The following is a 24,606-nucleotide window of genomic DNA, read 5'->3' on the forward strand; positions in this document are numbered from 1 at the left end:
TTATAGCTATTACTATTACTATTACTGTTACCATTACAACCATTACTGTTACTATTACTGTTACTATTACAGCTATTACTGTTACTATTACTGTTACTATTACAGCTATCACTGTTACAATTACTGCTACTATTACTGCTACTATTACAGCTATTACTGTTACTATTACTGTTGCCATTACAGCTGTTACTATTACAGCTATTACTGTTGCCATTACTGTTACTATTACTGTTATTATTACAGCTGTTACTGTTACTATTACTGTTACTATTACAGCTATTACTGTTACTATTACTGTTACCATTATAGCTATTACTGTTACTATTACTGTTACTATTACTGTTACTATTACTGTTACTATTACAGCTATTACTGTTACTGTCACAGCGATTACTGTTACTATCACAGCTATTACTGTTACTATCACAGCTATTGCTGTTACTATTACAGCTATTACTGTTACTATTACAGCTATCACTGGTACTATCACAGCTATTACTGTTACTATCACAGCTATTGCTGTTACTATCACAGCTATTACTGTTACAATTACAGCTATTACTGTTACTATTACAGTTATTACTGTTACTATTACAGCTATTAATGTTACTATCACAGCTATTAATGTTACTATCACAGCTATTACTGTTACTATCACATCTATTATTGTTACTATCACAGCTATTGCTGTTACTATTACAGCTATTACTGTTACTATTACTGTTACTATCACAGCTATTACTGTTACTATTACAGTTATTACTGTTACTATTACAGCTATTAATGTTACTATCACAGCTATTAATGTTACCATTGCAGCTATTACTGTTACTATTCAGGTTACTATTACAGCTGTTACTGTTACTATTACTGCTACTATTACATATGTTACTGTTACTATTACTGTTACTATTACAGCTATTACTATTACTATTACTGTTTCTATTGCAGCTATTACTGTTACTATTACTGTTACTATCACAGCTATTACTATTACTATTACTGTTACCATTACAGCAATTACTGTTACTACAGTATTACAACAATTACTGTTACTATTACAGCTATTACTGTTACTATTACATCTATTACTGTTACTATTACAGTTACTATTACATCTGTTACCATTACAGCTATTACTGTTACTATTACTGTTACTATTACAGCTGTTACTGTTACTATTACTGTTACTATTACAGCGATTACTGTTACTATTACAGCTATTACTGTTACCATTACAACAATTACTGTTACCATTACAACTATTACTGTTACTGTTACTATTACTGTTACCATTACAGCTGTCACTGTTACTATTACTGTTACTATTACAGCTATTACTGTTACTATTACTGTTTCCATTGCAGCTATTACTGTTACTATTACTGCTACTATTACAATAATTACTGTTACTATTACTATTACTGTTACTATTACTCTTACCATTACAGCTATTGCTGTTACTATTACAGCTATTCCTGTTACTATTACTGTTTCTATTGCAGCTATTACTGTTACTATTACTATTACAGCCATTACTGTTACTATTACTGTTACCATTACAACCATTACTGTTACCATTGCAGCTATTACTGTTACTATTACTGTTACTATTACAGCTATTACTGTTACCATTAGTTACTATTACTGTTACCATTACAGCTATTACTGTTACTATTACTGTAACTATTACAGCTATTACTGTTACCATTACAGCTATTACTGTCACCCTTAGTTACTATTACTGTTACTATTACTGCTATTACTGTTACCATTACAACTATTACTGTTACTATTACAACTATTCCTGTTACCATTTCAGCTATTACTGTTACTATTACTGTTACTATTACAGCTATTATTGTTACCATTGCAGCTATTACTGTTACTATTACAGCTATTACTGTTACCATTACTGTTACTATTGCAGTTATTACTGTGACTATTACTGTTACTATTACAGCTATTACTGTTACCATTACAACCATTACTGTTACCATTGCAGATATTACTGTTACTATTACAGCTATTACTGTTACTATTACAACTATTACTGTTACTATTACAGCTATTACTGTTACCATTACAACTATTACTGTTACCATTACAGCTATTACTGTTAGTATTGCAGCTATTACTGTTACTATTACAGCTATTACTGTTACCATTACTGTTACTATTACAGCTAATACTGTTACCATTACTGTTACTATTACTGTTACTATTACTGTTACTATTACAGCTATTACTGTTACCATTACAGCTATTACTGTTACCATTACAGCTATTACTGTTAGTATTGCAGCTATTACTGTTACTATTACAGATATTACTGTTACCATTACTGTTACTATTACAGCTAATACTGTTACCATTACTGTTACTATTACTGTTACTATTACAGCTATTACTGTTACCATTACAGCTATTACTGTTAGTATTGCAGCTATTACTGTTACTATTACAGCTATTACTGTTACTATTACTGTTACTATTACAGCGAATACTGTTACCATTACTGTTACTATTACTGTTACTATTACTGTTACTATTACAGCTATTACTGTTACCATTACAACCATTACTGTTACCTTTGCAGCTATTAATGTTACTATTACAGCTATTACTGTTACTATTACAACTATTACTGTTACCATTACAGCTATTACTGTTACCATTACAACTATTACTGTTACCATTACAGCTATTACTGTTAGTATTGCAGCTATTACTGTTACTATTACTGTTACTATTACAGCGAATACTGTTACCATTACTGTTACTATTACTGTTACTAATACTGTTACTATTACAGCTATTACTGTTACCATTACAACCATTACTGTTACCATTGCAGATATTACTGTTACTATTACAGCTATTACTGTTACTATTACAACTATTACTGTTACCGTTACAACTATTACTGTTACCATTACAGCTATTACTCTTAGTATTGCAGCTATTACTGTTACTATTACAGCTATTACTGTTACCATTACTGTTACTATTACAGCTAATACTGTTACCATTACTGTTACTATTACTGTTACTATTACTGCTATTACTGTTACCATTACAACTATTACTGTTACCATTACAGCTATTACTGTTAGTATTGCAGCTATTACTGTTACTATTACAGCTATTACTGTTACCATTACTGTTACTATTACAGCTAATACTGTTACCATTACTGTTACTATTACTGTTACTATTACTGTTACTATTACAGCTATTACTGTTACCATTACAGCTATTACTGTTAGTATTGCAGCTATTACTGTTACTATTACTGTTACTATTACAGCGAATACTGTTACCATTACTGTTACTATTACTGTTACTATTACTTTTACTATTACAGCTATTACTGTTACCATTACAACCATTACTGTTACCTTTGCAGCTATTAATGTTACTATTACAGCTATTACTGTTACTATTACAACTATTACTGTTACTATTGCAGCTATTACTGTAACCATTAGTTACTATCACTGTTACTATTACTGCTATCACTGTTACCATTACAACTATTACTGTTACTATTACAACTATTACTTTTACTATTTCTGCTATTACTGTGACCATTGCAGCTATTACTGTTACTATTACTATGTCTGCTATTACTGTTACCATTACAGCTATTACTGTTACTTTTACAACTATTACAGTTACTATTACTGTTACCATTACAGCTATGACTGCTACTATTACTGTTACCATTACAACTATTACTGCTACTCTTACTGTTACTATTACAGCTATTACTGTTACTATTAGTGTTACCATTAGTACCATTGCATCTACTATTACTGTTACAATTACAGCTATTACTGTTACTATTACTGCTACCATTACAACTACTATTATTGTTACTTTTACTGCTACTAGAGTATTACTGCTACCATTATTGCTACTATCACTGTTACAATTACACCTACTACAATATTCTCACTACCATTACAGCTACTAGTACTTTTACAATTATTGTTACCATCACCCTTACTATTACTAGTATATTACTATTACTATTACATCTAATATGGCTGCTATTACTACTACCATTACTTTTACTATTATAGCTACTATTACTGTTATTATTACTACTACTTCTACAGTATTACCGCTACCATTACAGCTACTTTTCCTGTTATTATCACTGCTATTTTTCCTGTTATTATTACTGTTACTGCTCCTGTTATTATTGTTGTTTTTATTACTGCTGCCTTCACTGTTTCTATTCCTACAGTTACAGCCCCTGTTACTGCTATTATTATGATTACCGTTTCTGTTAATACCAGTACTGATACTATCACCACTGCCATTCCTGCTACTATTACTACCATTACTGTTAATGTTACTGTTACTATCAATGTTACCACTACTGCTACAGTTACTGAGACTATTGGTACTACCATTCCTCTTACTATTGCAGTCATTACTGCTACTGTTGCTACTGTACTGTTCACACACACACACACACACACACACACACACACACACACACACACACACACACACACACACAACTGAGATTTGCATATTTTGTCAAAGCAGATGTTTTAATTTACAACCCCATTTCCAGAAAAGTTGGGACACTGTGTAAAACATAAATAAAAACTGAATGCGATAATTTGCAAATCATGGAAACCTGATAGGACATTGAAAATAGTACAAAGGCAACAAATGTTGAAACTGAGAAATTTTATTGTTTTTTGAAAAATATATGCTCATTTTGAATTTGATGTCAGCAACATGTTTCAAAAAAGTTGGGACGGGGCAAGAAAAGACAGAAAAAGTTGTGTAATGATAAATAAAAAACAACTAATTTCATTAATTACCAACAGGTCAGTAACATGATTAGGTATAAAAAGAGCAATCCAGAGAGGCGGAGTCTCTCAGAAATAAAGATGGGGAGGGGTTCACCACTCTGTGAAAGACTACATGGGGAAACAGTACAACAGTTTAAGAATAACCTTCCTCAACGTAAAACTGCAAAGAATTTGGGGATCACGTAATTTATGGTCCATAATATCATTCAAAGATTCAGAGAATCTGGAGAAATCTCTGTATGCAAGAGCCAAGGCTGAAAACTGACATTGTGGTGAAGACTGTGATCTTCAGGCCCTCAGGAGACACTGCATTAAAAGCAGACACGTGTCTGTAGTGGAAATCACTGTATGGGCTCAAGAACACTTCAGAAAACCATCGTCTGTGAAAACAGTTAATTACTGCATCCACAAATGCGAGTTAAAACCAGATATAAACAATATCCAGAAACACCACCACCTCTCTGGGCCCGAGCTCTTTTACGATGGACTGAGGCGAAGTGGAAAACTGTCCTGAGGTCTGACAAATCAAAAGTAGAAATGCGTTTTAGAAATCATGGACACCACGTCCTCCAGGCTAAAGAGGAGAGGGACCATCCGGCTTGTTATCAGTGCACAGCTCAAAAACCAGCATCTGTGATGGTATGAGGGGGCATTAGTGCACATGACATGGGTAGCTTGTACATCTGGGAAGGCATCATTTATGCTGAATGATATAAACACATTTCGGAGCAATATGCTGCCATCCAGACAAAATCTTTTTCAGGGAAGGCCTTACTTCTTTCATCAAGACAATACCAAACCACTTTCTGCACATATTAAAATTGCATGGCTCCATTGTGAAAGAGTTTGAGTGCTAAACTGCCTGCCTGCAGCCCAGACCTGTCTCCCATTTAAAACTTTTGGCGCATTATGAAGTGCAAAATACAACCCCAATTCCAAAAAAGTTGGGACAAAGTACAAATTGTAAATAAAAACGGAATGCAATAATTTACAAATCTCAAAAACTGATATTGTATTCACAATAGAACATAGACAACATATCAAATGTCGAAAGTGAGACATTTTGAAATTTCATGCCAAATATTGGCTCATTTGAAATTTCATGACAGCAACACATCTTAAAAAAGTTGGGACAGGGGCAATAAGAGGCTGGAAAAGTTAAAGGTACAAAAAAGGAACAGCTGGAGGACCAAATTGCAACTCATTAGGTCAATTGGCAATAGGTCATTAACATGACTGGGTATAAAAAGAGCATCTTGGAGTGGCAGTGGCTCTCAGAAGTAAAGATGGGAAGAGGATCACCAATCCCCCTAATTCTGCGCCGACAAATAGTGGAGCAATATCAGAAAGGAGTTCGACAGTGTAAAACTGCAAAGAGTTTGAATATATCATCATCTACAGTGCATAATATCATCAAAAGATTCAGAGAATCTGGAAGAATCTCTGTGCGTAAGGGTCAAGGCCGGAAAACCATACTGGGTGCCCGTGATCTTCGGGCCCTTAGACGGCACTGCATCACATACAGTACAGGCATGCTTCTGGATTGGAAATCACAAAATGGGCTCAGGAATATTTCCAGAGAACATTATCTGTGAACACAATTCACCGTGCCATCCGCCGTTGCCAGCTAAAACTCTATAGTTCAAAGAAGAAGCCGTATCTAAACATGATCCAGAAGCGCAGACGTCTTCTCTGGGCCAAGGCTCATTTAAAATGGACTGTGGCAAAGTGGAAAACTGTTCTGTGGTCAGACGAATCAAAATGTGAAGTTCTTTATGGAAATCAGGGACGCCGTGTCATTCGGACTAAAGAGGAGAAGGACGACCCAAGTTGTTATCAGCGCTCAGTTCAGAAGCCTGCGTCTCTGATGGTATGGGGTTGCATTAGTGCGTGTGGCATGGGCAGCTTACACATCTGGAAAGACACCATCAATGCTGAAATCATGGCTGCGTAGAAGAAGGGTCCGGTTACTGAACTGGCCAGTCTGCAGTCCAGATCTTTCACCCATAGAAAACATTTGGCGCATCATAAATCGGGGTTGTACGACAAAGGAGACCCCGAACTGTTGAGCAACTGAAATTGTATCTCAGGCAAGAATGTGAAACCATCTCTCTTTCAGAACTACAGCAATTGGTCTCCTCAGTTCCCAAACTTTGACAGAGTATTGTTAAAAGTAGAAGAGATGCAACACAGTAGTAAACACATCCCTGTCCCAATTTTTTTAAACATGTTGTTGTCATCAAATTCAAAATGAGCACAGATTTAAAAAAAAAAAAAATCTCAGTTTCAACATTTGGTATGTTGTCTTTGTACTGTTTTCGATGAAATATAAGGTTTACATAATCTGCAAATTATCACATTCTGTTTTTATTTACAGTTTACACAGCGTCCCAACTTTTTTGGAATCGGGGTTTACTACATAGATGTTGGTCTCAGTCACACAACTCCAGAGATGTACAGGTGTGAATGTGTGTGAGAGTGACGGTGAGGATAGGATGTGTATGACGAGGCAGGATACACAGCCAGATGATGAGTGACAGGGTGAAGGGGTGAGGTAGTGATGCTAAGCAGGTTGCTAAGCTCTGTATGTATGTGAAAGAGAGAGCAAGATAGAGAGCGTGAAAGAGAGAGAGAGAGAGAGATGGCATGATGAGATGGAGCGAAAGGCCCACTGACCTATACACACATTCTCATCGTCGAGCTCGGCCGAAGCATTGCGGTAGAAGCCCAGCTTGCAGTACTGACAGTGCTGCCCCCTAGTGTTGTGCTTACAGCTCACGCAAATCACCGTGTTTAACAGCTCGATGTAGCTGCAGCGGTTCGAGTGGCTGAAACACTCGCAGTCTTGCACACACAGGGAGAGAAATGGGACCGGGTCTGTAAGCCATGTTTGTGTGCATACATAAGTGTGTGTATATATTCTTATGACTCATGCTCGGCTCAGAAAAAGCAGGATGATGGGAAGCTTTAGACTCATGAGAAAATCATGGTGTTAGTTTAAAGGTCCCATGGCATGAAATTTTCACTTTCTGAGGTTTTTTAACATTAAAATGAGTTCCTCTGACCTTCTTAAGTCACCCCAGTGGCTAGAAATTTCATAATGTGTAAACCAAACTATGCCCAACCTTTGAGAATGGCGCGTCAAAACGGCGCATTGATAAACTCTTCCCTTTACTACGTCAACAAGGGAGATGATCCCCACGCCCCCCCTCTGGATTCCCACCCACTGTATGGATTGCCCCGCCCAGTTTTAGTGAGGAGACCATAGAGGACACAACAACATGGCATCACCTAAGCGAGCGAAACATGGAAATTGCGCTGTACATGGATGTGACAACACAGAAAGGAGTCTGTTTTTACTGCCGACGGGAGAGCCCCTGAAGACGCAGTGGCTTAATTTTATTTACTTCAATAATACGCCGTCGAGTCTACCTAAGACAGTGTATGTTTGTCGGAAGCATTTTCCTGATGAATGTTTCCACAACTTGGGACAGTACAGGGCAGGTTTTGCACATCAACTGTCACTGAAGCCTGGGTCCGTACCAAGCATCCCTGCCGCATCAGCCACAAACACCGAACAAGTAAGTGTATAACTGTTAAGTCGTTTTGCCGTGTTTTAAAATCGGTGCCACGTTAGCCTTGTAATGGCTACATTAGCTGTGCAGCTAACTGCTTCCTGCAGTTAGCCAGGTACTCTGCGCTACAAAACCAAAAAGCATGCAGCATGCTCTGTTAAACTGAGTTTAGTCTGGAAATTGACTGTAACTTATGAGCTTGTGTTTTGCCGTGTTTTAAAATCGGTGCCACGTTAGCCTTGCAATGGCTACATTAGCTGTGCAGCTAACCGCTTCCTGCAGTTAGCCAGGTACTCTGCGCTACAAAACCAAAAAGCATGCAGCATGCTCTGTTATAATAGCCAATCAAAACAGTTTTTACAAAGACACCCACATTCTTTTTTTTTAAGTCACTCGTTCATTTTATTTGTTTGTTTGTTCAGTAAAAACCCAAACATTTGTTGAATTTATTTTATTTCCTCGCATCGCACATCAGCGTGCGGTATTTTTCCCTTCGCGGTTTGTTCCTTCTCTCTCGCCATAGTAAGACACCCACATCCGCTTGTTCTGACCCACTGGAGGTAGCGTCACAGTGCTGTTAGCCAGTCAGAGGTAACACGTTTACATGTCATGAATATTAATGATAAGACGCGCCCCACCCTCTACCCTTCCCCGCCTCCTGCTTCTCATTAGCAAAACGACGCACTGGGAAAAGCGCTGAAATGGGGCTTTCTCCCAGGAGGCTATATCTACGTGTCAAGGGTTCATTTCGAGAAAGGCTGCGGATATAACATCCGGAAACCTCCACGAGCCCGTTTAAAGCATCAACAAACCACCATGCCATGGGTCCTTTAAGGTGTGTGTGTGTGTGTGTGTGTGTGTGTGTGTGTGTGTGTGTGTGTGTGAGGTGCTACGGTTTGCTCACACATTACCACATGATGATGATGACGATGACGATGACGATGATGAAAACAGGACAATGCATTGATGAATGGAGGAAGTGTTACACAACACCACAAACAGGTGCAATCTTCAACCACGTAGGATTGAAAATTACACCAAATTGGGTTTAACACCTACGCAAAAAAACGTTTCCTGGAAATGAAAGATGGAAGGGGTCACCTGTCGATAATCGGTGATTGTCATTATTGTGTTCTAATCTTAAAGAAGCTTCTTGAGGACGAACTTTCGGCGTGTGCCGTATTCAGAAAGCAGCAACTTATTGTAGTAAATAAGCAACAAATACATGTGCAGTACTGTGAAGAGTGGCTCGTATGTTCCTTTAGGTTTAAAACGCTGAATGCCTAATGGGTGTTTGTTGCAAATGAGGCACGTAGATAACAATTTTCCAACAAATGGCAAATCTTTGGACCATAATTTTACGCGACTTCAACACTAAACCCATTTTGCACTGTCTGATTTTTGGATCCGAGTGTTTTAATCTGACAGTTTGACCTGGAGCGCTGAGATATTGTAATGACTAATCCACTTATACTCCAGTGATTCTTGTGGTCTAAATTTTTGTGGCTACTGCCTCATAGAGGCGAAGCGAGGCAGTAGCCACTATGTTATCGTGTTATAAGAATGTAAGAATGAGTGTAACTATAGTGCACTGTGCATGCGCATACGCATAAGCATTACAATCACCAGAACGGTGAATCGTGATCTCGCGATACGAACAGCTGATCGCGTGTTATCAAAGGTACACAAGAATGAGTGGTGAAGCCACGATGTCATTGTGTTGTAAGAATGTAAGAATGAGTGTAACAGTAATGAAACTTCGTAACCAATCAGCACTCATCCTGATCAAGTTCGATTACCCGTTCGACTTCTTAATAAACTTCAGAACCAATCAGAACCAGAAACGTAATAAGAGAAACCTCATTATAACTTCACAGCACTGTAAAACCCGATAAGGTCACTGAGCTCAAAAATTTTATTGAAACCAATTACGTAAAAATTTTTGAGAAGAAACCTTTATTCGTCACATGCACACTTCAAGCACAGTGAAATTCATCCTCTGCATTTAACCCATCTGAAGCAGTGAACACACACACACACACACTCAGAGCAGTGGGCAGCCACACCAGAGCGCCCGGGGAGCAGTCAGGGGTTCGGTACCTTGCTCAAGGGCACCTCAGCCCAAGGCCGCCCCACGTCAACCTAACTGCATGTCTTTGGATTATGGGGGAAACCAGAGCACCCGGAGGAAACCCACACAGACACGGGGAGAACATGCAAACTCCACACAGAAAGGACCTCGCCGGCTGCTGGGTTCGAACCCGGAACCTTCTTACTGTGAGGCGACAGCGCTAACCACTATACCACCGTGCCGCCCAAAATTTTTGAGGTAAGTAACTTAAATTTTTTAAGGTAAGATTTCTTAAAAATTACACTATAGTTACACTTAATTGTAATTTTTAAGAAATCTTACCTTAAAAAATTTAAGTTACTTACCTCAAAAATGTTTACGTAATCGGTTTCAATAAAATTTTTGAGCTTGGTGACCTTATCGGGTTTTACAGTGAGTATGGGAAGATAATCTGCAGATATAAAGATAAATGAAATTCACCTCGCGGTTTGCCAAGGCTACTGATTCAAAATCAAGTAAGTGGTGTTTATTTTAAGAAAATTTACCTTTTGGTTATCACAGCTTTTGTACTTCTGAAAGGGCAAATGAAAGGTTTTGTAAGGTTTGTTTTTTTTAGCTTTTTGGCTGATCGATTGAGAAGCCGATATCAAACTTCTGCTATTTGCTTTAACTTTTTAATTTTTTTTTTATTTTAGAGTCTTTACACTACACTTGTGTAACAAAATGTGCTCATTAGTACTAAATAATGCTTCTAAGACGATTCATGAACAAGTGCTTTCTTTCTTACTATTTTGAAAATAGATCTCGTTCACAGCTCTGTATTTTGAACAAAACACAGTCAACAAAATTGGTAACCAAAATACTCCAAGCCCTGATGCTGCTCACAGCTTGATGATGATTGCAAGAGATGAGGCGAGTATCAATGATAACATACACGGCTCGAAATTCGCGGTGGTCCGGTCGCCCGAGGTGACTTAATTTGATATTTGGCGGGTAATTCCTGTCACTAGGCAGCCAGGCTGTCTAGTTGAAAATAAAAAATATATATGAAGCGAAGATTCAGACACACCGTCAACTAAAGGCGCCACATATTAGAGTAGACTGGGGGAAAAAGCCCCCGTGGGGTAATACGCCCCCGGCCTGTTTTACCCAAAATAACCACCAGATGGCGCAAAGTTACATTTCTATTGTTGATATGGACTGGCTTGACAACGGGGATATACAAATATCCACTGTGGATCGCATATCAGCAACGCAGCAGAGAGAAATCAAATTTCATGGTAAGTGATATAATTTTCAGATATCAGTAAAACTGTATTTAGATAGCTGCTATTTCGTCAGATATCACAGCTGTGTATGTTGTATGAGTAGACAAGTCAGTACGTTAAAAAAAATACATTAGGTATAAAAAGTTGAATCACATTTTGAAAGTAAGACCCTTTTTTGTAAAAGTGTAGTCTGTGGGGTAAAACACCCCCTTAATGGCGGGGTAAATGGCCCCCAGGGGGCATCGTTTCCTTTTATCATAATTACTGTATTTCATACATTTCTGAATAGCAGATACATAGTTTTTAATAACATCTCGCTTACCTGGTTGAGTAAAGCAAGTAATTTGAACTTAATATTAAAAAAATGAATATTAGCATTATTTATTGATGCACTTGTTCTTTGTTAATTCATGTTCAATCCACACAAAATTTTATTGAAATTAAAATGCGAAATATAATAAAATAATGCATCTATTCATTAATTCAGGGATATTTTCTTGTTTCTTTCACATTATAGGCTTAAGTAAACACTTTTGCTATCCAAACAGCTTTTTTTGAGTGAGGGGGCCTATTGCCCCACCTCAGGGGGCCTTTTACCCCACTGGGGGGGTAAAAGGCCCCCTTGGCACAATGTTTGTTTTTGTTAAAAAAAAAATTAAGTATTAACTTTAGGCAAACTTTAGGTGGCATTATTGTTCATGTCACTGTTGTCAAAAACTATGATAAAACTAAACACATGGTTCATTTCAACTTGGAGAAAAACTGAATTTTCCTTAAGGGGGGCTTTTTCCCCCACTCTACTCTAAGCGTGTGCCGTGTCTGTGTTAATCGATGTGTTTATCGGCAGGACGGAAAATACCGAAGAATTCCGAATCATATCGTGTACAAGTCAGGCTGTCGTTTTTTTCACTACTGCGCATGCATATAACGCATCTCGCTGAATATCGCGCTAATCACGTTATCAAATTCAATAGATGTGGCCACATTATCGGCCATTTAAACACGTGTTTTTGTTGTTGTTTACATCTACATCTGCCCAAGCTACGTTGCGATGTGGAATTTTCTGAAAGGTGTACAGAAACCGCCAGAGACAGGGACAAAGCGACCTCGGTCTGAAGAGGAGAAACGACAAAGGACTTATAAGCAAACGTGGGAGCAGGGTAGGCCTTGGCTGCGATACGATCTTTATGGAATAATTAATTTTTTTCAAGTTGATTCCGAGTCAATATGAAGCTCCTAATGCTTTCTCTCTCATAAATGGTTAAATACAGAAAGCATGTTGGACATATTTTGGGTGCTATAGTCATGATAGTAAGTATATTTGTTTTCAATACTCATACACCAAGCTGCCAAGTTTTCCAATATATTATTATTTGTTGATATTATATTATGGTGCTCTGTGTTGTTCTCATTTATGTATTTAACAACAGTATCAAAATACTCAGGTCTTGAAATAAATGCACATTAGTCATGAACAATGGTAACGACTCTCTTTTGCGTTATTTTTGACAGAAGTAAAATTCATACATAAATTTTGGCGAGTTGATTTTCTGTTTGGCGAGTTACTTTGGAAGGGAACTAGTCTGGCTGGCTGGTATATGAATTTCTAGGCCTAATATACAGTGGGGTAAAAAAGTATTTAGTCAGTCACCAATTGTGCAAGTTCTCCCACTTAAAAAGATGAGAGAGGCCTGTAATTTTCATCATAGGTATACCTCAACTATGAGAGACAGAATGGGGGGTCAACAAACAAGCAAGATTTCTGGCTCTCACAGACCTGTAACAACTTCTTTAAGAGGCTCCTCTGTCCTCCACTCGTTACCTGTATTAATGGCACCTGTTTGAACTCGTTATCAGTATAAAAGACACCTGTCCACAACCTCAAACAGTCACACTCCAAAATCCACTATGGCCAAGACCAAAGAGCTGTCAAAGGACACCAGAAACAAAATTGTAGACCTGCACCAGGCTGGGAAGACTGAATCTGCAATAGGTAAGCAGCTTGGTGTGAAGAAATCAACTGTGGGAGCAATTATTAGAAAATGGAAGACATACAAGACCACTGATAATCTCCCTCGATCTGGGGCTCCACGCAAGATCTCACCCCGTGGGGTCAAAATGATCACAAGAACGGTGAGCAAAAATCCCAGAACCACAAGGGGGGACCTAGTGAATGACCTGCAGAGAGCTGGGACCAAAGTAACAAAGGCTACCATCAGTAACACACTACGCCGCCAGGGACTCAAATCCTGCAGTGCCAGACGTGTCCCCCTGCTTAAGCCAGTACATGTCCAGGCCTGTCTGAAGTTTGCTAGAGAGCATTTGGATGATCCAGAAGAGGATTGGGAGAATGTCATATGGTCAGATGAAACCAAAATAGAACTTTTTGGTAAAAACTCAACTTGTCATGTTTGGAGGAGAAAGAATGTTGAGTTGCATCCAAAGAACACCATACCTACTGTGAAGCATGGGGGTGGAAACATCATGCTTTGGGGCTGTTTTTCTGCAAAGGGACCAGGACGACTGATCCGTGTAAAGGAAAGAATGAATGGGGCCATATATCGTGAGATTTTGGGTGAAAACCTCCTTCCATCAGCAAGGGCATTGAAGATGAAACGTGGCTGGGTCTTTCAGCATGACAATGATCCCAAACACACCGCCCGGGCAATGAAGGAGTGGCTTCGTAAGAAGCATTTCAAGGTCCTGGAGTGGCCTAGCCAGTCTCCAGATCTCAACCCCATAGAAAATCTTTGGAGGGAGTTGAAAGTCCGTGTTGCCCAGTGACAGCCCCAAAACATCACTGCTCTAGAGGAGATCTGCATGGAGGAATGGGCCAAAATACCAGCAACAGTGTGTGAAAACCTTGTGAAGATTTACAGAAAACGTTTGACCTCTGTCATTGCCAACAAAGGGTATATAACAAAGTATTGAGATGAACTTTTGTTATTGACCAAATACTAATTTTCCACCATAATTTGCAAATAAATTCTTTAAAAATCAGACAATGTGATTTTCTGGATTATTTCCTCCCATTCTGTCTCTCATAGTTGAAGTGTACCTATGATGAAAATTACAGGCCTCTCTCATCTTTTTAAGTGGGAGAACTTGCACAATTGGTGACTGACTAAATACTTTTTTGCCCCACTATATATATATATATATATATATATATATATATATATATATATATATATGATATTTATTGTATGGACATGGGATCAGAAAACTATTTTATTTATAAGCAGTAGCCACATGTACACATAGGGTACTTAATTTTCAATTATATATTCAAGGAATAAATTGCAGGACATCAATTTTATTTTCAGCTCGAATCACATATACTCACATTTCACAATACAATCACATGATAATGTTATTTCGGGGCTTGTATTTGATTTTGCGAGGACGTTTCCTGGTGTATGTAGCTCCCAAGATATAACAATAATAATAATAATAATAATAATAATAATAATAATAATAATAAAGAACCCTACAATTCTCTTCACTGGGTGAGAACTTTAAGGAATCATGATTGAGATGATTGATTATGTTTATTTATTAACCCTGGGATGGTGATAGGTTTATAAACCATGGTATCAGGACATGGGCAGATGGCAATGAGGAGCTGGAACTTTGTCTCTAGATCCACAGCCCTACATTTTCTACATACATCCCAAAATAACAAAGCTTTCCAGGTCACAGACAGAAAAGCAGTGCGCCCTACCTAGCATCCCTACATCAGACAAACAGAACGAGACAACTCGCTGTTGCGGTATTGATTCTGTCAGATGCAGTGTGAGAAATTACACGTCCTTATCTGAAGTAAAGGAAATATTTCGCATCTATCCATCTTCTATAAAGTTTCCCTCAGCACAGAGTCATGGCTCGTCCCAGTTTCACATCAGGAACGGATTGAGAGTGGAGGAGGGGCTCGGCTCGACTCGACTTGACTCGACTCTGCACCATGTGCCAATGGGTTCTTACGGAAAGACTGGAATGATGCACACAAAATAGAAATCTCTCTTATCTCGTCTCTCTTCCTCTCCATCCTTTCTTTCTGTCTGTCTGTTTCTCTCTCTCTCAAGGAGGAGGAGGAGGATTGTGTGTAGTGGGTGAGAGTGCAGGCGTTGGGAACATGCCTCTAGCATTTTTCTACCTTTCCCTGTTTATTCCTTTATTTACTTTTTCATCAAATTCCTTCCTTAGTTTTTTTGGATTTTCATTTAAAGCTTACTGAATTTTAAAGTATGTTTCAAGCCCGGATGGATAGAGGAGGGTTGTGTCAGGAAGGGCATCTGGTGTAAAACCTAAGCCAAATTGAATATGCAGATCATAAATCAGGACAAGGATGGGATGGAAGCAGATGATCTGCTGTGGTGACCCCTAATGGGAGCAGCTGAAAGAAGTAGAAGAAGAAGAAGAAGAAGAAGAAGAGGAAGAAGAAGAAGAAATTTAGTGTGTGACCCAACTTTAGTTAGCAAAACACCCCAAAATGGAGTTAAATGGAGATTTCTCCAGCCTGACCTTGAGGTGTAAGTGCATGCCGGATGACTCCATACCTACCGAGGAAGTCCTAATTCCATTCAGTGATCGGATGGTGGGCCAAACACCAAATCAGCCTCTCGGGTGAACAAAGCTGTGGTGGTTTTTCTCACAGAAGATGAAATGGTTGATAGGGCTAATGATAAGATGTACACATCTGTGTTTCTGCTTTCTGGAGTTTCCAAGAAAATCATGTTGTCTAATGTACCTCTTATTATTAAAAATAAAATGCTTAAAAGTGTGGGTGAGTGTCGGGGCAAATTAACAGTGCAGAGCAAAATCATTCCTCTGTGTTTAAAAAATCTGGACATTAAACACATCATGTCTTTCCACCACTTCACTTACATGAGCTTACACACACAGCACAAGCCACTTAAACTTTCTGTTAAGCTAATGGTTGAGGGAAAATATTACACAATTTTTATGTTAAAAACAAATGAGGTGCTTTGAATGCGGTGAACATGGCCATATCCTCTTGGGAACCAAGAAAAAAAAAAAAAAACGTGTCTCTCAATTTCTCTTTTGTTGTGATTTCCTTACTAGGAATTTCCCAGCAACCCTCCTAGTCACATGATATATTATTGGAAAGCCCAGGACGTACTCTTTACAACACACAAGGATTCAAGTGAATAGCCTGAAAGAGTAAGAGGGTGTACACGTAAAACAAATGTCAACTACAGAGGACACAAGTCTATGGGTTGATTCTCAGGAGGATATCAGACAGGCATGTCCTAATAAACAGGAGAGCAGCCAGACTGAAGCCCAGACACACCTGATGCATACCGAGCAGCCAAGTGAGTGTGCAGCTTGTGCAGCCACTGAAAAACTGGGTGACTCTGCAGCTCATGTGGTGCCGGTAACGAGTCCCACTGAACAAGATGAAGAAATGTTTGACTCCACAAGTAAACCAATTGCCAAAACCCCAGTGACCCACAGCGCTAGTCCAGCTCCACAATGCACTTCCAGCATTAAGAGGAAAAAATGTTAAAAACAGGAATTGCCTCAGGGGTGGCACGGTGGTGTAGTGGTTAGCACTGTCGCCTCACACCAAGAAGATTCTGGGTCTGAGCCCAGTGGCCAGCGAAGGCCTTCCTGTGTGGAGTTTGCATGTTCTCCCCATGTCTGCGTGGGTTTCCTCCAGGTGCTCCAGTTTCCTCCACAGTCCAAGGACATGCAGGTTAGGCTAACTGGTGGCTCTAAATTGACCGTAGGTGTGAATGTGAGTGTGAATGGCTGTTTGTCTCTATGTGTCAGCCCTGTGATGACCTGGCAACTTGTTCAGGGTGTACCCCGCCTCTTGCCCATAGTTTCCAGCTTACCTGTGACCCTGCACAAGATAAGTGGTTACGGATAATGTATGGATGGAGGAATCACCCCCCCCCCCCCCCCACACACACACACACACCAGCTCTGTCCCAACTCAGACAGACCCCAACTCATACATGTCAACCTTTGGTCAATCAAACCTGTATAACCAACCTCCAAAATCCGTATTTCCCTTATAAAATCCGTATAAGATGCAAATTAAAATAATTTACCTAAAATTTGAATGATAATTAACAATGATATATCCAAGTTACTTTTAATTCAATATTAATAACAATAAACCTTCAGAATGAATACAAAGCTCCAATGTTTGACAAAAACACAAAGTGTCACTCTAATGTTCTGAATTGTACTCCATGACAGCGTTTTTAGCAGTCTGCACCGATACCTCACTAGGCTGCATGTCACAGCAAGTGTCTGTGTTGATCTTGCCGGAGTGCCCATTCAGAATCTTTTCAGTCGCTAGTGAAAGTCGCTCAGGTGGAAATACGCGTTTCAAACAAAATGTTACTTCCCGATTGGCGGGATTCTCACAATGCGGTGTGCGCATGATCAAAAGTGGAACGAAGTCTCACTACCACAAGATAACGCGCGATTTCATAAGACTCTTTACTGGCTGTCTGTGCTTTCTGTGGTGTACAGTACGTTTGTAAATGTTATGCGCTCTTTTATCATCATGGGAATTGATTATAGCTCTAAATAAATATTGAAGTTTTTTTTAAAGAATCCGTATAACTTTATTTGTACGGCCGTATACTACGTTTATTGAATCAAATCCGTATGAAATACGGACATTCTGTATAGGTTGACATGTATGCCAACTGGAGTGAGGAGTCGCAGACTGTTCATGCAGAGGCTGACCTTGGTGTTGTAGTTGGAGATGAGTAGAAGAGTAGACACAGTGACTAAGCAAGTGGGAAGGTCAGTGTTTTCTCAGTCATGGCTCAAATATGAGTGTTGGAACTACCATACTACTTTCTGGAGATGTCCAACAGCAGCCAGTAAACACAGTTGAAATTATACCTGGAAGGATGTAAAGAGTAGACATCGATCCATACAAATTCTCCCTCATTAACATCTACACTCTAAATGTAAGTACAGACCACATGCAGATTTTTGACTATTTGAATAAAGCCATTTCAGCCATTCCCCAAGAAAGAATAATCATTTTAGCTGGTGAGTTTAACTGCCCATAGTCAGCTGGGATAGGCTCCAGCTTGCCTGCAACTCTGTAGAACAGGATAAGCAGCTAGAGATGATGGATGGAGTTTAACTGCACTTTGAACCACAGTATAGACCGGAACCACAATGAACCTCATCCTCACTCAGCAGAAACACTCAGAACTACAGCTTCATAGACATGTGGAGGGAAGCTCTACCCACAGTCTGACAATACACCTGGTTAAAATCCACGCCTCAAAAGATTTTTGCAGCTAGACTTGATAGATTTTACACCCAGAGTTTCAACAGAGGCGGATTTCATAACAGTTATATCCATCCCACTCCACGCTCTGACCATCATTACATCTCTGTCTCTGTCACTACCACACTGAGCACTTTCCATCAGCATCACTGGCACTGTAATAAAAGGCTAGTATTGGATCACCACTTTATTCATGCTTTTATGCTTTTTTGGAAGTCTTGGAGAGAGAGAAAGTCACAGTATACATCACTCTGCCAGTATTGGTGGGACATTGCCAAAGTCCACATTCAGCTCTTGGGTCAACAATACACAAGAAACACCACCAGCAAAATCAAGAAGAGGATCAACTTTCTTGAAAACAAAATCCTGAAAATGAATAGCTTCATAAGCAAAGAAGAAGCAAACTTCTTCTGAAACCATAGGAAAGCCATGGCCTCATGTTTAGAGAAGCAGCTTTGGGGCCAAAAGTCACTGGTTCAATTCTCTGGGCCAACATGAATGGCTAAAGTGCCCTTGAGTAAGGCAACTGACCCCCAACTGCTGCTCTGTGTATGTTGTATGTCGCTCTGGATAAGAGCATCTGCTTAATGTCATGTAATGAAACATCTGGCACAATGGTATGAGTGAAACTCACACAATACCATGAAATGGACATCTTTTTACTGGAGAGAAAGGTCAGAGAAAGGAAATTCGTCAGCCACTTAAAACGTCCCAGCAGACAGGAAACCATTGACAAAAATGGAATAATTGCATAAACGCTGTTTTTCTATGAAGAACTGCACAACAGACGGCCATGTGATCCTGAAGCCACGAAGGAATTTTTAAATGGACTACCACAGCTAAGTGAGAGTGAGAGAAAATAACTTGAAAAAGTGCTCTCATTAAAAGAACTCAGTGCAATCACTCAACAGCTGCCAAATGGACAGGCACCAGGGCTGGATGGATTGACCTCTGAGTTTTTAAAACCCTTTTGGTCTCTCATTGTTCCAACAATGAAGTCTGTCAAACTGAAATGCACAGAAACTACAGTTCTACCCCTCAGTTTCAGGACAGCTGTAATCACTCTACTGTCCAAAAAAGGTGACCTCAACCTTATAAAGTACTGGTGTCCTGTGTCTCTCCTCAGAACAGATTACAAATGGTTGTCAAAGACATTAACACACCACTTTAAAAGAGTTTTAGCTACAGTAGTCCATGGAGAACAGTTATATTGCATCCCAGAATGCTTGATCTTTGACAACCTTTTCCTAGTGTGGGACCTGTTGCATCTCATAAACTGGATGCCAGATTGTGTCACTAGATCAAGAAAAAGAGTTCGACAGAGTGGACCATGGCTACCTTTTTAAGACCTTAAAAGCTTTTGGCATTAGAGAACGTTTCACCTCAGGGATGTGTACAGCATGCTGAAAATAAATGGAACACTCACATGAACTTTCCAGTAATCAGAAGCATTCAATAAGGCTGCAGTCTGTCTGGTCTACTGTACTCACTCTCCATCAAGCCCCGATTAAGACATCTGTAAGAGAACCTCTAAGGATTCTCAGTATGAGGCCCCAACCTATCTGATATGCCATCAGTCAAGCTTAAGGCATATGCTGATGATGTGCCTGTGGTAATAAGATCTAGAGAAGACCTGTGATTATGCCTCAGTGTCTTACAAAGAGCATCATCTGCATGTGTGAACTGGAACAAAATTGATACCTTGCTCCAAGGTCAAAGACAGGATGAGAATCCACCTCATCTCCTACAGCACTGCTCATGGAACAAGGAAGGACTGAGGATACTCAGAATCTTCTTTGGCACAGATGGGTTCATGCAAAAGAACTGGGATGGAATACCAGAAAAAATACAAGGAAATCTAAACAGATGGAGATGGAATCAGTCACAGCTGTCCTACAGGGGAAGGATTCTAGTGGTCAACAACTTGGCTGCTTCAATGCTGTGGCACCATCTGATAGTACTGGAGCCACCTCCAGAACTCCTACACCAACTGCAAAAGTGCTTTGTGGACTTTGTCTGGAGTGGACACCACTGGTTGCCTCCACGTACACTGAGTTTACCATTGTGTGAGGGTGGGCAGAGCCTGATCCACCTTCCCTCCATAGTGAAGGCCATGATGCTCAGTCTGGGTCAGGCTGGGAATTGCAGTACTCAGGATTGCAGGCAGATTGCAGCTCAACAGATGCTTTTAATTTCCAACAATGTCACAAAGACTGTACTCAAGAAATCCTTGTTGGAACTGTTTTCACAGCCTGGGGTCAGCTTAGAGTGTACCAGAAAGACCACTATGGTCTAGACAAACCACTCTTTCATTACACCTGGTTCCCTGAGCAAACTGTGTCCAAAAGTGAGAGCATTTCTTTTATTTCAGCAGGCGTGGCCAAGGTAAGCAATCTCATTGATGAAGTGCGAGTGGTTACAAGAATGTCAACTGACCTGAGAGATCAGTGGCAGATCAGAGAGGATCGTAGGAAATGTAGTGAAGTCTCTGAAAGCTCTGTTCCCCATCCCTCTACAGACCCACATAAATAACTACATAACCAGAGATTCAGCAGAAACATATTTTCCAGATTTGTACATGAGTCCTGGTGAAGTTCCAGATGACAACAACATAGGTCAACTCCTCTCATACGACTGACTTAAAAAGATCCCTTTCTCAACTGCAATGAAAAACCAATGTCCAATTCCTGCATTAAAAACAGATTCTCAAGAGAACTCAATGACCGAGCAGACACAAAATGGAGAACACATCTCCCCATACCTCCATCCAACCCTGAGACCTGGAGTGGCAAGTTCTTCACTCCATGATACTAACAAACACCTTCCTCTTCAAGTGCCACCTCACTGACTCTCCCCTATGCAGTGTCTGTGGATTACTGGACACTGTGTTCCACCACCATGGTGGTGTAGTGGTTAGCGCTGTCGCCTCACAGTAAGAAGGTCCGGGTTTGAGCCTTGTGGCCAGTGAGGGCCTTTCTGTGCGGAGTTTGCATGTTCTCCCCGTGTCCACGTGGGTTTCCTCCGGGTGCTCCGGTTTCCCCCACAGTCCAAAGACATGCAGGTTAGGTTAACTGGTGACTCTAAATTGACTGTAGGTGTGAATGTGAGTGTGAATGGTTGTCTGTGTGTATGTGTCAGCCCTGTGATGACCTGGCGACTTGTCCAGGGTGTACCCCGCCTTTCGCCCGTAGTCAGCTGGGATAGGCTCCAGCTTGCCTGCGACCCTGTAGGACAGGATAAAGCGGCTAGAGATGATGAGATGAGATGAGTGTTCCACCACTTCAGTGACTGCCACAGACTGGACCCTCTTTTTAATGTATTGGAGAGAACCACGGACCCTTGTGCAATACCTTTTTCAAAAATGAGGTTTATTTTAGGCTGTAAATATTCCTTCTCATGCTGGGAGTGCTGTACTTGGCTCAGTTTTCTGAATGGACAGACAAAAGTAGCGATCTGGAAATCTCACAGACTAAAAACTGAAGGAAACGGCATTAACACTGTAAACTTGTTCAAAAAGAAATGGTGTGCAAATAAGGCATTCTGCTCATCAATGGACGATAATGAAATTGCTTTTTTTGTTGGTGATTAATAAACTTGAGCCTTAACCGTAACTCTCTTCATACTTGTAAATAGAATGTAAATACACTGCAACCCCACTATAACAAGCTCTTTTACTACAAACATCCACATATAACAAACTAAGTTCATGTCCCCAGCCTTGAATGACAATGAGTCAGAGTCTTAAAAAAAAAAAAAAAACATCAGTGTGTCATGGCTGTACATGCTGCACTTTCTGACCACCATTAGCTCTAATTACAATGCACCTGTTCCAGATTAGAGCACAATCACAGCACATTGCTAATAAAGACTCTAAACAAACAGACTTGGCAAAGTATACATGGTGTATCAAGTGTCTCATATTACCAAGCCTTATATCTGTGTATTATTGCCTTTCTGGTTTTGACTTTGTTTGGTGTATTTGGACTCTGCCTTTTGTTGTTGTCTCTGCCATTCTGTTTGTGCCTCACGTGACACAAACGACCCATTTCATGACCTTGCCATTTTGACCTGTTTACCTGCCTGTTTGTAAATAAACACTCCTCCTGCGATTACAACCATCATTCACCTGCTTACGGTACATACCATGCGCTTGTCTTCACACCAGAGACAAACAATAGGTAATCAAGTCTGCAGCCATGTTAACAATATGTGTTAACGCCATAAAACAAAGGCTTAACGAGCCTCACTTAGGTGTCGATCACTAACAGTTATCGAGAATGATAATCAAAGGATCAATAAAAAGATTTTTATCACCGGCTAGCCACCTAGTGGTAGCGCGTCCGCCTCTCGATCGGAAGATCGTGAGTTCTATTCATGGTCGGGTCATACCAAAGACCATTGTAAAAATGGTACCTGCTACCATCTGGCAAGGCACGCTGCAATAGAGATGCGAGTGGGGAGTTAAACTCTCGTGATTACCAGAGGACTAGCCCCCCGCTGTAACCCTAGCTATGTAATAGGCGAGAGGCCGAGGGCTGTGGAAACGGAGATCGGCGCTGCCCGATGCGCCACATGGCGTGGGAAGGACTTTAACTAAATAAAAAGATGAAATGACTGCTGATACCACTAAACTTAACACCTAGTGAAAGCATACTGGCAGCGTTTTTTTACCCCGTGCCTCGCCACCCCACCCCCCACCCTATGGTGCGACATAAATGACATCATCGGTGATTTGCAACACATGAATGAACTGAATGGTGAAGATTTAGTAAACATCGTGAGTCAGTCGGTGGACATTGACAACGAATGATACACCAGTAACCTCCGTCATTTCCATAACAGATGAAGAAATCAATCATTACCTCTGTTCGTGATCCTTTACGCAGTCAGTGACCTGTGATAGTGACTCGGGAGGAGAAATTCGTGATCAGGGAAATGTGCCTAAAATTTTGCATATAACGTGAGTGTTTGGTGTGACAAGCAGGTCCATTTCAGTATTATGGACTTTTCGGTATAACGAAGTATTTGGACGTCACCCAAGGAGTTCACAATAGTGGGGTTGTGATGTCTTTCTCTCTCTCTCTCACACCCAACCTCATGCAGAATGTTTGAAGAATGAAATTCAGTTATATTTAATATAAATGAAATTGAAAGCCTGTGAGCGATAACCCCACCCCTCTGCTTTGTCTTGACAAATCAGAACACGGCACGCCAATCAACTTATTCCAGTTACAAAATACAAGACTTTCAAAGTCATCAGATCACTGTACACGTCACACTACATATCTTGTTGTCTTGTAATCATGAATTATAAAATGGTTGTGGGTCAAGAGGTCACAAATTGCAAGATCTTTCACCAGTAGGAATCCTAAATGAGTCTGTCTGGTCTCCAAACTAAGCTTTGTCATGAAATGGATGCCCACAAGAAACGCACAGTCTCAGATGTTTGTGCACAGATTTGCAGCGGATTACACTGGAGGAGTTTGAGTTCTTGTGAAACATCAGAAAGACACTGGTGCCCCTGCCAAAGCTCAACCACATTTTCCTCCATTTCCGAGGTCCA

At 39.9% G+C, this 24,606-nt stretch overlaps 1 protein-coding gene across 8 annotated transcripts in view; it reads right to left on the reverse strand.

The window, feature by feature from the left end:
* Positions 1-24,606, reverse strand: part of ntng1a (netrin g1a) — a 386,861-nt gene that overhangs the window by 29,226 nt on the left and 333,029 nt on the right. For 4 of the 8 annotated variants that reach the window (XM_060922682.1, XM_060922683.1, XM_060922684.1 and 1 more), the window contains one exon: positions 7,515-7,682. The exons of the other annotated variants lie outside the window; for them this stretch is intronic. In XM_060922682.1, the coding sequence (XP_060778665.1) occupies positions 7,515-7,682 (168 nt within the window). The remainder of the gene's footprint in view (positions 1-7,514; positions 7,683-24,606) is intronic. 8 annotated transcript variants of the gene reach the window in all.

Source organism: Neoarius graeffei, chromosome 5 (assembly GCF_027579695.1).
Source record: "Neoarius graeffei isolate fNeoGra1 chromosome 5, fNeoGra1.pri, whole genome shotgun sequence".
Taxonomy (NCBI): Eukaryota; Metazoa; Chordata; class Actinopteri; order Siluriformes; family Ariidae; genus Neoarius; species Neoarius graeffei.